Source organism: Pleurodeles waltl, chromosome 8 (assembly GCF_031143425.1).
Source record: "Pleurodeles waltl isolate 20211129_DDA chromosome 8, aPleWal1.hap1.20221129, whole genome shotgun sequence".
Taxonomy (NCBI): Eukaryota; Metazoa; Chordata; class Amphibia; order Caudata; family Salamandridae; genus Pleurodeles; species Pleurodeles waltl.
This window is the reverse complement of record NC_090447.1, coordinates 560,197,916-560,213,773: the sequence shown is the minus strand read 5'-3', so window position 1 is coordinate 560,213,773 and position 15,858 is coordinate 560,197,916. Positions and strand designations below refer to the sequence as shown.

General features: G+C 44.9%; 1 protein-coding gene across 1 annotated transcript in view; it reads left to right on the top strand.

Annotated features, from left to right (window-relative positions):
• Positions 1–15,858, top strand: part of PRKX (protein kinase cAMP-dependent X-linked catalytic subunit) — a 381,150-nt gene that overhangs the window by 334,416 nt on the left and 30,876 nt on the right. Inside the window, exon 7 of the mRNA XM_069204618.1 lies at positions 7,041–7,118. Coding sequence (XP_069060719.1) covers positions 7,041–7,118 — 78 coding nt within the window. The remainder of the gene's footprint in view (positions 1–7,040; positions 7,119–15,858) is intronic.

Below are 15,858 nucleotides of genomic sequence, written 5' to 3'. Positions count from 1 at the left end.
TGACGGCACCAGCATTTGGAGCAGGCATCTCTCCGCCTTGGACCTTTTCTTGAGCTTGGCAATATACAACTTAACTGCCTTTTCCTTTATGGCGTTCGGGTGCATCAGGAGCGTTTGTTGCATGACCTTGAATCATTCTTGTATCCGAAGCATCAAAAGAACGGCGACAGGGGAATCTATGTCCAACATCTGCTTCCTGCAGTTGCAGCATGGTTTGAAGCCTCTAAACATCTAGTATTCTTAGTAGACATCCTTAGTGCATTCAATAGAAATGCCGTTTTTGAAGCTGGTAGAGCATTGGCAAGCTAGGGAGTGGGGCTGTGGATCTGCATTGAAGTGCATGGGGGAAAAAAAGGATCAGATGTCATCTTCTGGGTGGCATGTATGGCTTTAAGAAGTCACTTTCAGTGGAAAGAGAATGCCATTGTAGAGACCCGAGTGATTGCCTGTGGCTGAGATTAATCCAGGCATTCCATCCATCACCTTGTTTTTGATACCCTAAGTATGATGGCTATGCCCAGACAAGGGTCCCGCGTTTACTGTGCCACTGGAACCAAGCTATTCCTGTCTGAGCGGCCCTAATAAGGGTGAAACCAGTCCTGGGTTGTTTGTGTTTGCGAAAGACCTGGCCTAGCAGTTCAGGCTCGATGGTTCCCAATGAAGCAGGGTCAACATTGATTTGCATATGGCTGGGTCAATACGGAAGTGGCATGGTGGTCAAAAACAGTGGATTAGGAATGCAGCCCAAGCGATTGCCAGTGGCTGAGATTAATTCAACCATTCCATCCATCAGCTTGTATGTGATGCCCTAAGTGTAGAGACAATGGCACCACTTATCAGTGTGCTGCAGCAATTGCTAAATTCTCCCTGGTTAGGTTTGGTGCCTGGGGCAATTCAGAGAGTGAGAAATCTGTGGCTGAATAGAGCATCCAGAAACCACCACTGGGAGGGCCAAGGGAGCTTTCATGACCAACAAGTTTTAGCTTCCCAGCTGTATCAATAACAGGAAACAAACATGGGTCTGGATCAAACAGTGATAACCTAATTATCAGGGGTATTCCTACTTTAAGGATGAATTCCCTCACCCACCAAAGGTGGCATGCTTCATCATAGGGAATCTCCCCACACCATAACAGCTTGTCACCTTGCAGCCTTCAACTCCTCTTCCAACAGGAGAAGCTCAGCATAAGTTTTGAGAGATGTAGTCAGTGCCCTTTGGTGAGCTGCAGTGTGGTGAGGTGAGCAGTGGGTGTAAGTGCTAGAGTGATGAAGTAGGTTAAAACTGGCTACAGGGTGCCCGTATACTTTTATTCATGCACCCCTGGGTCAGGATTAAAAACTGTGAAACACTGCAGGATTGGATTAAACCAGCTCAAGTGTGTCACCAAAATGATCAACATGTTTATGGCGTATTTCCTTCAGAAGTGTTGTATTTGGCCTCCGTCGGTAACAACAAGAAATAACATCTGCTCCGAAGTTGTCAATCAAAAATAATTTAAAGCATACAAAACTGTACAGTGATCTACTGGCAAATGTTAGAGGAAAGGAATCCACTGTCGGACAACCTGTGGAGGAATACAAATAGAAAGATCACCAATTTAATGATAAGGCAGATATCGAGTAGTGCCATCAGTCATCACCACTGAGTGAAATAAAATGATAACTAACTTATTTGTGAATGTACATGAATATTGCACAGTAAACACACCTGTTGCAGAGTAAATATGCTAGATCTTACAGAGCTGTGCATGCAAAATAAACCAGACCAGGCTTACCAGCAGTTATTTGGTGTAATGCCTCAACTAGGTTTCCCTGGGGATGAGAGTGCTCTCTATCCTGAACAGAGATACAGGAAAATGAAATGAAAAGATAAAATATAAGGCTCTCGGGTATATGGACCTAGTGGAAAAGGGAATAGTCAAAAGGTTTCTGACAAACCACAGCAGCGTGTCAATGACAACTTTCCATGCACAATTCTAATGTCAGAATCTTATGACTTTCTTCTCTTTGTTTAGCCTAGATAGTGGCTTCACTAAGAGCTTAAGAAGCTTGTCCAGGCTTGACAAAGGGAAGTCTTAAAACTCTAAACACATACTCAGAGACACAAAAACATCCAAAGCCAGTGAAGAACATACATAGTGATACAATGGTAATAAAAACAAACAAATATGAGACGCCACACTGGCTACAGGGGCACAGAGCAAGGTTTACATCATTTGGATAGTGTCAGAATCCCCCAAATTAAAAGAACTTCATTGGGCCCTTATTATTGATGGCGGGACATAAACAGTGGTATAGATGTAAGTTGTTGCACTACATCTCTCACAATGCCCTAGGCAGGGGTTGATGTTTGCGAAGGCTGTGTTCTGCAATACTTAGGGGGTCATTATGAACACGGCAGTAAACACCGCTGTGTTCATGCTGGCGGTCTTTCTATAGACCGCCAGCCCCCTTGAGAACCCTGCCGGCGCATAAAGAACATTCCGCTGGGCGGAAACAGTGTTTCTCCCCGCCGGCCCAGCAGAATGCAGGGCCGGGACATTGCCGACGGCTCCACATGGAGCCGTAGGCAATGCCTCAGTGCGGTGGGTGGAGCAGCACCTGTCGCGCAGATCACTGCCTGTAAATCGGGCAGTGACCTGCACGATAGGGCAGTGCAAGGGGCCCCAGAGCACCCCTTCTGCCAGCCTTTCACTGGCGGGGGAACCCGCCAGGGGAAACAGGGTACATTATCCAGAGGGCAGCCCTGCCCTGTCGGATAATGTAATCCACCATCATCAGGCTGCCTGTCAGTGATGGCAGAGGGCCACCACAGGCGGCCCTCCCTGTGTTAATTATATGGCGGTTCAGACCGCCATGCCGGTGGCAGTCTTTTCCACCGCCGCCAGCATGGCGGTCCGAACCGCTGCGTTCGTAATGAGCCCCTTAGTCAGTTGTCCATTTCAATGTATTCATAGGCTTCGTATTCTTTTGACTTGATTTTTAATTATTTTTGTAACATGCCCTATGAGCCTTTATGGCTTTTTAAAAAAACTTTTTGTGGAACAGGTGCTTAGCGTTACATTGTTTTCCACAACTTGTTCCTGGCCCTGCCCCTCTCACAAGTACATGGGCGTAGCGGCCCAGAACTACATTTCCCAGTCAACCCACAAGTGCACGGTCCAGCCTCCCTAGGGCTTTTAGAATATCGATAAGCCTCACGCACTCGCCATAGCTTCCAACTCGAGTTTTTAAAGGGAGTTGAGTCACGTTGTCCGGTCCCTTGTACCTCGTCATGGGTGCAGTTTTTCCAAGGGCCTCTTTAGTTAAGCTCCCATTGGGGTTTCTTGTGCTGCACGTCTAGCCCGTTTTGAATCAGTGGCGTGTTGCATGCAGGTTTTGCTGAAAGCCTGCTTTGACGCGATGACGGGCTGCAGGAAGGGTCCACTTTCATTGAACATTGCAGGAATTGCAATCCTCCCCTGTGACCCAGTGAAGTTCTTTTAATTTTGGGGATTCTTCCATGTTCTACAAATGATGTAAACCTTGCTCTACGCCCCTGTAACCAGTGTGGCATCTCATATTTTTTTATTTTTTTATTATCATCATATAACTATGTATGTTTATTACTGGCTTTGGTTGTTCATTCCTCTGAATATGTGCTTAGAGTTTTAAGACTCCCGTTTGACACACCTGCACAAGCTTCTTAAACTCTTAATGAAGACACTATAAATGCTACACACAGAGAAGGAGGTCGTAATATTCTAATGTCACAGTTGCACATATCATATTGTCATGAAAACGCTGCTGGTGTTTGTCATATCTTTTGACAATTCTCGTTTCCATCAACGTTCATATACCCAGAGCCTTTTGTTTTATTTTTAATTTTTTTTCTGCATCTCTGCTCAGGATAAAAGGCACCGTGAGCCCTATACCAGGGTAATTGAGCTGAGGCATTACACCTGACGACTGTGGGTAATCCTGTTACCTCTGTACAATATAGTATATTTACTCTGCAGTAGGTATGTTTACGGTACAGAATTCTTGTACATTCACAAATAAGCCATCAGTATATTTCACTCAGTAGTGGTGACTGGTGACACTACTCGATATCTGCCCTTGCTTTAAATTGTTAAAAACGTTTCTGTTTGTATTCCTCCACAGGTTGCCCGCCAGTGGATTTTTTTCCTCTCGCATTTGCCAATATGGCTTTGTATGATTTAAATTCCTTTTGATTTACACCTTGGGAGCAGAAGTTATGGGTTTTTTTTTCGTCCCGACGAGGGGCAGATAAACCTCTTCTGAGAGTAATATGGCAAGAACATGTTGACCATTTTGGGTGACACACTTGAACAGGTTTAATCCAATCCTGCAGTGTCCCTCAATTTTTAATCCTGACCAGGGAAGCCTGAATAAAGGTATATGCGCATCCTGTAGCCAGTTTTAACCATCAATTATCACGCTAGCACTTACCACTTGCTCTACTCACCTTGGCATACTGCAGCTCACCATAGGGCACTGACTACATCTCTCAAAACATCCATTGAGCTGCTTCTCTTGGTAGAGGAGTTGTAGCCCGCCCGGTGATGAGCTGCCATGGTGCAAGGAGATTCCCTATGATGAAGAATGCCACCTTCTGTGGGTGAGAGAATTCGACCATAAAGTAGGAATACCTGATAGTTAGATTACCACTGTTTGATCTAGACCCCTGTGCTTTTTCTGTGTCTAAACAAAGTATCCACCAGAAAGAGCACTACTGAAGGTAAGTAACGTATTTAGCTTTTAAAAGTAATAGCCTGGGTTAGATTGTAATATATGGACATCATGAGGACCCTGCATTATCTCTTCTTGTGAAAATGATAGCAGGTAAGGATCAAACAGTTCTTCCTCTCCCGCACCTTGGATGCCCACCATGGGTCTTGTAATAGGTCCATACAATGGGAGGATCCTTTAACCAGCAACTATGTAGATGTTAGAGGCTGCCTGTTCATCTCTGGTTGTTAAAGCCACTTCTGGCTTAGAAACTGCGACATTTGGTGTGGCTCAGAGGGTTAAGATTATATTAGATTGTTCTGTCAATGTTACTTAGATCAACAACCAAGTCGTCCTTAAAAATGGGAGACCTTGACAGTTCCTTGGTAAAGACTGAGACAAAAAGGTTTTCTTTCCATTGGGTGAGTCCTCTATCCTGGTGGGTCACTATACCCCAACTAGGCAGTTACCAACCCCTTTCAGGAATATGTTCATCTTCTTTCTTGTTTGTGACGAGTAGCAGTTAGTGATACTTCAGTGGAATTTAGCCTTTTCATTTTCATTAAGCTTCAGTGTTTTCTTAGATTACAGAACCTACTTAGATTTCCTGGTGCTAAATTGCACTGTGACTAGCAACAATGTAAGCCCTAGCTGTAATTTTTCATCAACCCTAGAACCTGTCTCTATTTATGAGGAGCAAATATATATGGATGGGAGATATGCTAGATCCTCCTCAATTTGTTTACAGCATTTCTTCATCAACCCGCTCTCCCCCCCCCCCCCCCCCACTTCCCCACCAAATTACTCCCTGTAGTAAGTTTATTTTCTGCAATTGGAGAATTAGGAGAGACTAAGTTGGAGAAGTCACTTCATGTTCCAGCGTTTCTGAATCTCAGCAAAAACTACATGCTCATCTTTTTACGTATACCACTTGAATTAGATGGCTTTTTGGGAGATGTGGAAAAATGTAGAATGCGCAAATTGTTCCAAAGGACATGTAAGATCCCTTTTCTTCAGACAGGAGCTTTGACATTCAGTACACCTTTTTTCAGTGACTCTTTCTGTTCTCTTATTTAATCTCAAATGCCTATCGTTGCTTTAAACTTTTAGCACAGCTGGCCCCAGGCTCCCCAACCTTCAGCTTTCCAGCTAGACAGCATAACATACTTAACTTAACGCACAGTGTGTATACCACATTCATATCACTCCAAGAATTCCTGTGTATTCGTCCATTCCCTACCAACAAGAACCATGCTCCAAATACAGTCTGCACCTCCCCACTTCAGTTTTCACCAACCCGCTAACTCTGTGTAGGGTCGGACTTTACTACAGGGTGGCTTGTAGAGCTGTGAACGAAAGGGCAAGCGAATAGGAGTTACAACAGGTAAAGACAACACAACCAGTCCAACACTAAAAACTTGCTACTCTGTTGTGTCTTGCTTATCGGGGACCTCTTGACCAATAGGAACCAAGCTCCAGACTCTCTCTCTGCCTCCTCCTTTCAGCCTTCACTGACCCAGTACCTCTCACCATGCGGGGTCGGATTTTCCTGTATGGTGACATGCAGACTGGTGAAATAGAGGGTACAAGGAACTTGTACCCCACTGGCTTAGCAGTTAACACAGACAGTTGCTAATATAGCCTTAGAACCCGCCGTAGCGGGCTCTACCGGCTATTAAAGGCCCGCTCCCGCGTTAAATGCCCAAGCCGAAAGCGAGGGCATTTAACAAGGGAAAGGGCCTTTAATAGCTGGTAGAGCCCGCTACGGCGGGTTCTAAGGCTATTAGAACATTCTGCCACTCAGGGCAGAATGTTCTATTAAAAAAAACAAATTGCTGACGGAGCCCGAGGGGATTAAAATCCCCTTGGGCTCCGTGAGGCTTTGTTCACAGCTGCTGCTGTGAACAAAGCGAACATTGGAATTTTGGCGCTGCGGGCTTTTACCGGCCAGTAAAAGCCCGCAGCACTCTATTGTTTTCAATGGAGCTGCCAACTTCCAATGTTCTAATGTGCAAGTAAATACTTCAGATGAGTCTTCAATGAAGTGGTCCTTGTATGGTTGTGTTTTTGATCTGAAACTAAAATTTCCTGCTGCTTTAAGGTTTAGGGAGCATTTTCAAGAATCTAATGTAAACACGTTAAGGTTTGAAGGCGTAATTTAAATGTAAGAATATATGTTGTTGTGCTTTATAAACTCTGAATTGTTGCAGTGCTTTTTGTTTGATATTTTAACAAGCACGAAAGCATGTTTGGCTAGTGCTAGTTTTGCAAACATCTTTATCATTTCTTTTTTTAATTTTTTTATTTAGAATGGAGCAGATGATGTGAAGCGACACAGATGGTTCAGATCTATAGACTGGGATGATGTTGTTGTGCGAAAACTAAAGGTAACTTATAACAAGCGTTTGCAATGCAATGTGTCTCGCGCTTGCTCAAGTTAGAGCTATTAGTGTTATAAATTCCTATGTGGACTTTTCTTGCCACATAAATTGAAAGTGAAAAGTAAAACAGTTGACATAAGCACGTCAATTCAAAGTGCCACTGCCACCATGAGCGTGAGCGCAAAGGAGAGACACAAAAGGAAAAAGAAGTTCACTCATAGTCGAACGTTTCGGTGGATGTGCAATTATCCATGTAACAGGGTCGATGGCCAAGGCAGTAACAAAACTGCCCAGAGAAGGGACAAAAGTAAAGCATGTACTAATGATGAGAGAGGATTTTTGAAAGGCAAACCCCTGAACGAGTGATAGTGATGGGCGTACAGTGGTTGTGGGTAAAAGCCCACCAATAGATTACAGTCATAGCACTTGTGCGCTCAAACTACAAATGTATCTTGAGACACAATTTTAAATTTTGTCGAAATGTTAACCCTGACAATTTTGCTCCTTGGTTATTAGCACACTATCTGACTATTAAATTAACAAGACAATATTAGTATTTTGCTTTCTTACTTGGTGTTAAATGTATTTTGTTTGTGTCATACAATCTTTAATTCAAATAATACCAGTAGATGAAATGAAAATATTAGTTGCCCTCGAAAGCAATATCCTTCTTTGCTTGTAGTCGAGGTGTCTATTCTGCACACAACTTCAGCCTGAATTGGTTCATCAGCCCTAGCCATATTTATTACGTTACAATAGCAAGACATTTTCCTGGCTATGCCACATTTGATATAAATCAAATCCTACTGAATGTTTTAATCCTTATTCCTTGTCCTTGGCCATCCTAATGTTCTCGGCCTTTGGTGTTATCAGGTCTTGTCTCATTACAGGGCTTTGTTAGTCTGAAACATCAGTTGTGGTAGAACATTGACATGGTGCTTTTGATGACTCATGTGACTGACAGTGTCAGGTGTGTCTTTGTTCATTTAGAGCCCCCCATTCTTTTATCCAACTTGCATGCTCATTAAGGCACACTTTGACCATGGTTGGGATGTCCAGTTCTGCCAGTGCTTCACAATTGTTTTTTTTCCAAACTGTTGATTGAAAAGTCTGAGATGCTTCCCCCCCCCCCCCCAAAAAAAAAGAAAAAAGAAATCTCCCATTAGTTGTGAACTCTCCAGTTCAGATATAACTTATTGTGCCACTTTGATAACAGTTGTAATGTTCCTTTGTTTTATACTGCAAGAGTTTGCTTCTTGGCCATCATTGAATAATGGTGCTGTTCTGACTTAACTTGTGATGAGGTTCACTGATAACTCACAATAGCTCTGCTCTGAAAAGGATTGATGCACCCTCACTTTTGACACTTTTAGTGTTACTAAAAACTATTGGATACTGCCCATTTAGTAAGCCCAGATGTTTTGCTTTTTTGATCATCCGATTTTGGACTTCTTACTGTGGGTGAGTCTCACCCACATTAATGGTGTGGTAAATAAACGGTGCTTATTTACTGCCATTGTCTGCCTATTAAGATTAGGCCACTTTGACGCAGCTAAGGTAAGGAGCACTTGGCTGGTTACACATGGACATGTGTGCACACAACCCAGTAACAGCGCACAAGTAGCCTGGTGCATGAAGTGGGAGGGTGACCTCTGGCCAGAGTTAGCATCCGCGCAGCACCATCTGTTGCTGCTGCTGCCCTTCATTCTCTGAGCCCGCCTGGCTCAGTGTGTTTGAGGCCCTCCTCCATCCTCAGGCATCCACCTGCACCTCATCCCTGATGGCCAATGGTGGCCTTCTCTCTCTCTGCTGCCTTCTGCCTTTTTTGCTTTTCTTTTTGCTTTCTTTTCTCTTTTTTGTTCTTCTTGCCTTTATTTTCCTTTCTTTTCGTGCCTCTTTCACTCTTTTTTCCTTGTCTTTTCCCTTTTTCTCCCCTCCTTCGGTGATCCTGGCGCTCCCCGACTGCTGCTGCCCCTGTAGCCCTGCTTCCCTCCCAGCACTTCCCATTGCTGCTGCTGCCCTTTGTCCTCTAAACCTACCTGGCTCAGTGTTCGAGGCCCTTCTATACCCGCAGGCACCCACCTGCGCTCATCCCTGGTGGCCAGTGGTGCCCTTCTGTCTCTCTGCTGCCTTCTGCTTTTTTGGCCTTCCTTTTCTTGTTTTGCTCTTTTTGCATTTTGTCATCTTTATTTTCTTTATTCCCTCATTTTTGCTCTTTTTATCTCCTCCTTCGGTGATCCCCATGCTCCCCTGCCACTTCTGCCCCACAACCCCTCCCATTGCTGTATTTCCCACCCTCCCGCCTCCCAGCTAAGTGGCCCTTCCCATCTCCCTCCCCTTCCTAATGGTGGCCGCTGGTGCGCCAAAGGCAAGCTCGTCAGCAGCCGTCTGGGTCCAGTGCCACACGCCCAGGTTCCCGCACCATCCATTGGTATGACCCAAGCACCCTGCGCGCCTTCAACCCCGGAGGCTCCACTGCCTGCCATCGCGTCTTGCCCAAGGCATCTTCTCCACCGGAAACTCACATGCCTCCGAACTCCACTATACCTATCACCACTGCGTCCACTTGGCCTTCACCATGACACTGGGACGGCACCACACACCGAGTCCCCTAACCACCCAATACCACCACCCTTCCCCACCACCCACTCCCTCCCCTTGCAGGAACTGGACCAAAGTCACCTAAGCGCAGCTCACCACTTCTCTCAGCCATTCCCCACCCTGAGATACCACAGATACCTACACCATGCAGACGACTTGAGAGAAAATGGAGAAGCAGTAAAAGCCCAACAGACCACAAAGCCTTCAAAGTCGACATCACATAACGCCACTGGAGATACCTACACTGGTTCCCCCTCAACAAACGCATCACTTTCAAGCTCCTGACACGCATACAAGGCCCTTCACCCTCCAGGCAACTCCGTTCTGCTCAACTGGCCCTCGCCAACATCCCCAGGATCTGGAAGAACATGGCCGGAGGAAGATCCTTCTCCTACCTCACCGTGCAGGCCTGGAACACGATGCCGCTCCACCTCAGGCAGTCCCCCTCGTGGCTCTGTTCAGGAATGACCATAAGTCTTGGCACTTTGACTGACCTGTGTCCCCTAGCTAGCACCTTGAGACCCCCGGGTGATAAGTCACACTTTACAAACGCTAGTTGATCGATTGAAGGGTTAGATGTTGACTTCGGAGACACGCTGCGGAAGTATGAGACTTATTAACATTGCTGTTCCCGGTATTCTGCTTGTTCTCAGAAACCTAGTTAAATAACTCTGCTTTGTCCTGCATTCCATTGGGACTTCCTGATAATCAACTGGTCAGATTAGAAAGAGAATCTACAACCGGCTGCGTCATTGCCATTGTGTTTTGGAAGTTGGCCCAAATACAAATCATTGAGTCATTTATGGAAGGTTGGGTGGAAATGTGTTTTCAAACTTGAATTGGACTCCGGTCCTCATTGGAAGGGTGCCTTAGTTTACCACCCTCGTGGGCTTAAGAGATTCTATCAACACGTTAACTGAACGTATTGCTCTCTGTGTACTCTCTTCTAATTACTTTTTTTTTATTAGGAGACTCTAATTTCCATGGGGATGACATTCATAAACCGGAGGTTGTTGGCCTCTTTAAAGACATGGAATCCCTAAACCTAACTCAGCATATTAAGGGCCCCACGTACCTTGCAGGCCATTCGTTGGATTTGCTTTTTACTGACTCACCTCTTTTGGTTAGTGAAGACCTGCTTCCCTTCATTTGGACAGATACATGTATGCTCAAGTTTCACATTTCCATAAATGATACACTAAAACAGATGACAACAAAAGTGAATCGGTCTTGTAGAATTTGGAGCAATGTCATAAACGAAAAATATGCTAGTACTGTTATCGGGAGCGGGGACCCAGGAATTGGATATTAAGGTGTAGGATAATTACCATCTCTCTCTGTCAACCACCTTTGATAAAATTGCTCCCCTAAAACTTCCAAGTACACTTTGAGTAGGCCCCACGTCTTAGGTTACTAAAGATTTACACCTACAGAAGGCAGAGTGATAGTGTAGGAAACTGGAGCAAGGCTGGCGCTGATCTAAAGCCTTGGAGGATAGAGCAGCTTATAAAACTGCTTTAACAGATTATTACGCCCTTATTAGGAAAATCATACGTAGTTCCATTTGCAGCCAAATATCCAATGCTCCTTATTCTTCCAAAGAACTCCCTAGGAAACTTAAGGACTTTATGCACCCTCATGCATGTGAATCTGTTAAGAGCTTCTTCGCAACAGCTCTGCAACTCATTTGCAGATTTCTTTGAGTAAAAAGTGGAAGCAATTTACAGAAAATGTCGGGCTAAACAGGAGCAGTTCAATTATGTCACTCCACTGGCGCCTTACAACATTTCTCTCCCACGTTAGCGCCTATGACTGAAAAGCAGGTCCTATCTGCATTAAGGACAGCCAAATGTGACTCACCTGTGGATGTTTGCCCCCCTCACTGCACCCAGAACATTGCCACACTGTCAGCTGAACTTTCCTCGCAGTTCAGTCTTTAACCTGTCCCTTGAATCTGCTAAAATACTATAGTCTTGGAAACAGCTGTGGTTGACCCGCTACAGAAAAAAATCACATTGATCCCACCAATCTGAGCAACTATCGCTGATTTTCCGTTCTTCCTTTACTAGGAAAGATTCTTGTGTGCCATATATTTACAAACAGCTCATGACATTTTTGGATGATAATTCCATCTTGGATCCCACTCAGTCGGGATTCTGAACAGCACATAGCACCGAAACTCCTCTAGTAACAGTGACCGATTCTATCTGTCTTTCATTGGATGATGGTGACTTTTCCATGCTCGTACTATTAGATCTTTCAGCAGCTTTCAACACTGTTTCTGATCCTGTTCTGATTAGCAGACTGCATGAGATCGGTGTCAGTGGGCTCACCCTGCAGTGATTAGCTGATTTAAAAAAAAAAGATTAGACCAAAATTAACACACAGGATTCTTTTAAATGTTGGCAGGTTTCACCAGTGGAGTGCCCCAAGGCTCATCATTGAGCCCAGTGTTGTTTAATATTTGTTGCTCCACTACCACAGCTGGTGAGATTCCATGGATTTCAAGTAATCTTGTATGCCAATAACACGCAGCTGATCATCACTATAGGACAGGACATTGAGGATTCAGGACATCGCTTCCAAATCTGTATGAAAGATATTGCTGCCTGGATGGCTGGAAACTGTCTTTAGCTCAATAGTGAGAAGACAGAGGTCTTGCTTTTCGGCAAGGCACAACAGCTCTGGTCACTGGACTCGTGGCTGGTGGAGCTGGGCACGCCCCCGACCCCCAGCAAGTCGGGGAAAAATGTTGAGATTACATTTGACCATGAACGGACAATGAAAAGTTGCGTTGCTGCAGTAAGAGGGACTTGTTTCGCCACCATGTGCACCCTAAAGAAGGTTTTTACTTGTCTCCCTTCCTGGGCCAGGAAAACACTAATCCAGGTGCTGGGTATAAATTGCCTGGATTAGAGCAATACCATGTTGATGGCAGCCAGTGACACCCTTCTTATGAAACTTCAGGTTGTACACAATACAGCTGCCTTACTGGTATGCGACTTACCAGCAGGTTCTCCTTCTGCACATTTTTCAAGGTTCTTGCATTGGTTGCCGGGCAGGAAACTCTTCTTTTTTAAGACTTGCTGTCTTGCCCAGAAAGCTCTGAGATCCAGTGACAAAGCACTCCCCTCTATCCCTTGGAATGCGGCTCGCCAGATCTGGAGGGAGATCTTTTTCTTAGACTGCTTAAAGGGCATGGATCCAACTTCCTTGCCATCTGTGCGGCTGCTCATATTCCAGTCAACTAAGAAGCTGTTGAAAACCTGGTTATTCTAGGTTTGACAATGGTTGTTGAAGAGGTTAACACTGAGAGACATCTTTGGGTGTGATTCGCTGCGCTTTATACATGGTCATCATATATCACCTAGGTCAGTATGGTTTACTGTTTTATCTGCAGTGTTGCGGTGTTACGCGCTTTGGGAAAATCTTCCTTTGAGTGCAGTTTTGCTCCCCTTTGGCCTCCAAAATCCCATAAGGTATGGAACTGGGGGTGAAACATGGGCACTCAGTTTGACTACGCAGGTCCTAATATCATACATGCCCACCTTATGGGTCATCCAGAATTGTCTTTTTTTGCGGGGGGGGTTCTGCTTGGGATCGTGGTCCAGGTCTTTTGTCACTCTACTGGGCCAAGTTACTTACTCTGCTCCCCTATAGAGAGAACAGAGACCTCCCCATGCACAAAGAACAAATAAGAGTGCTTTGTATTCGGCTCCTAAGGAGGAATGGGTTAGGAGGAAGATATGCATCTGGTAATTATCTGTCACACTGTACCAGGGTTGGGACAGCCCAGGACTGCTGTACAAAGGAGGAAGCCCAGACCGCTGGAGCCAAGGGGCTCCCTTTGAAGTTTTGGTGGGAAAGTCCCCGGCTTTGATGTCAGCGAGGTTCAGAGCTAAGGTCCTTAGACTTGACAGCTCCATATTGAATTGTCCCAGTATGCTGTAGAGGATGGTTGGGACAAGGATGAAGGGATGAGTGGACACTCTAGAAGTTGCCAGGGGTGACTCGCTTCTAGAACTTTCCACCACCATTTGAAAACTCTTGCACAAGGGAGAGAGTTGTTGTTGGACTTTGGACTTTGGACCTGGACTGCGACCAAGACAACACTATGGAAAGCTTGAAGGCCAAACCCCCTGAGGGACTTAGGACTAAAAAGGACATTGCTTTCTAGGCCAGGAGGCCTGCTGAAACTGCTCCTGTCTTCATAATCCTCCTCAACTGTGGTAGGCTTTCCCCCACTCCCTGTGCCTGTGTACAGGAGGAGCCAGGGCAGCCACCAGACAAAGAATACTCTGGCCCCATTGATCGGGCAGGGGAGAAACAAGCTGCCTGCTCCCGTGTGAGCAGTAAGAGGCCAGCAGGGCAGAAAGCTAGCAGGAGCAGCTGGGGTGGGCTTCCCATGCTACTCCCTAAAGGATAAAAATTAGACTGAGATAATGTCCCCTGACAAAATTGTAAAAAGAGATGCAACACCTACCCACGCAGTAAAAATGAAGTGCCAGGACCACTAATCTAATATTCATAATCCTGGGAGAGAGTACCCCTTAATGTCTTGTGAGGCTTTTGCTTGGCATAAAGGTTTGCTGCTTGTGGTAGCCCCAAAATGGGCAGATGCACAACCAAACTATTGAAAAAGATGATGTGGGCTGCAGGAGAGAATCATTCCCTCCCACCCACACCCCACCTCCCACCTGCGTTAACTTTTCAAAAGTGACTCTACATCTGCACGATCCAAGAAATTATGACCACCCAGTATTTTCATAATCATTTCAGAGCAGTCCTAAGGCCGGAGCTTTTGCTCTCCAGCTGGGAGTACAACACCCTTACAAGGTTGATTATATGACTGCAACCTGTGTGTCCTGAAGGTGTATACAATTGTGGGTCATGACCCCTTAAGGGTCAAATCTGATTTCAGAGTATCCTCAATTTATTTCATCTATCTGATGAATAATTTTGTAAATTAATGCATAATATTTAGTAGTGTATTTAATAAATGTAATTTTCTTGAAGAAACACTGACTGGATGATCATTGTCTATTATTGAATGCAAGTGAATGGTGATTACTAGCCCACACCACCTCCTCTGATATGGACTGCTCTGCTTCTTTAACCTGAGAGAGTCAAGTTCCACAGTGAGGTACTTGGTTCCCATTAAGGGGTAAACTATGGTCTTATTTGTGGAGGCCTCACTTCATACACAGATATTGCTAATGTGAGACCCACATAAAATACAAGACGTTTGCGGCTGAAGCATTGAACAGACTCTTGCACACACCAACTATTTCCATTTCATCTTCTCCACAGCCATCATTCCCTTAAATCCTGTGTAAATGTAACAGTATAATCAAGCTTATTTTTTATTTATTTCTTCCTATTGTGTGGAGCTCTTTTTAACAACTGATAAACTTGTGTTTGCCAGTCCTTCAGAGGAGTGTTCACTGCTTGTTTCAATGTCCTTTGAGTAATTCTAGCAAACTTTGTTCACTGAGCTAATGGCATGCCGTGTTGTAGTTTGATTTATTGGCACCCATTTTTATATATGTTTTGCATGGTTTGGTGGTTTGGGCCAAAGAGGAGTTAACAGATGTTGGAAAGCAATTTACCTGCATGGCTTTGCAAGTCTTCACCCCTTTGCAAAGTTGCTCAGCTGCATATTTCCAGAGTCATACAAGCATTCTGATGCCTGGTTTGAGTAAAGGTATTGAAACCCAGAGCCAGTCTGTGGTCTGGTGGGTACGCCTTGCGTTCCCTCCTACCTTCATAGAACTGCTGTCAATTACCGTCTTCTAGACCCTTGACAATGATGGCAGCATGCAGTTCTTGAATTACAGTGCCAGACAGGACCTTTTATCCTTCTGGTAGTAAAGAAGTAGTGTACTTGCTTCGCTATGTAAAGTTCTGGTGAAGCGCTTCAGTCTGGTCCTCACGCTGAAATCCTGTATATGTGGTATGTGAGTGCTGTGGGAATAATGTGTAGGATCGAGCTGTATGGTAGATGTGAGTTATGAGACCAGTGGGATCCATTTCGGATTGCCCCTGGCAAAACAATAGCCTGAAACCAGTAGTTGGTTGCTTGTATTCTGGTTCAGAGAGAACCTGGCTTGGCAGTTCAGGGTGGACTGTTCCTATCAGATGAGGA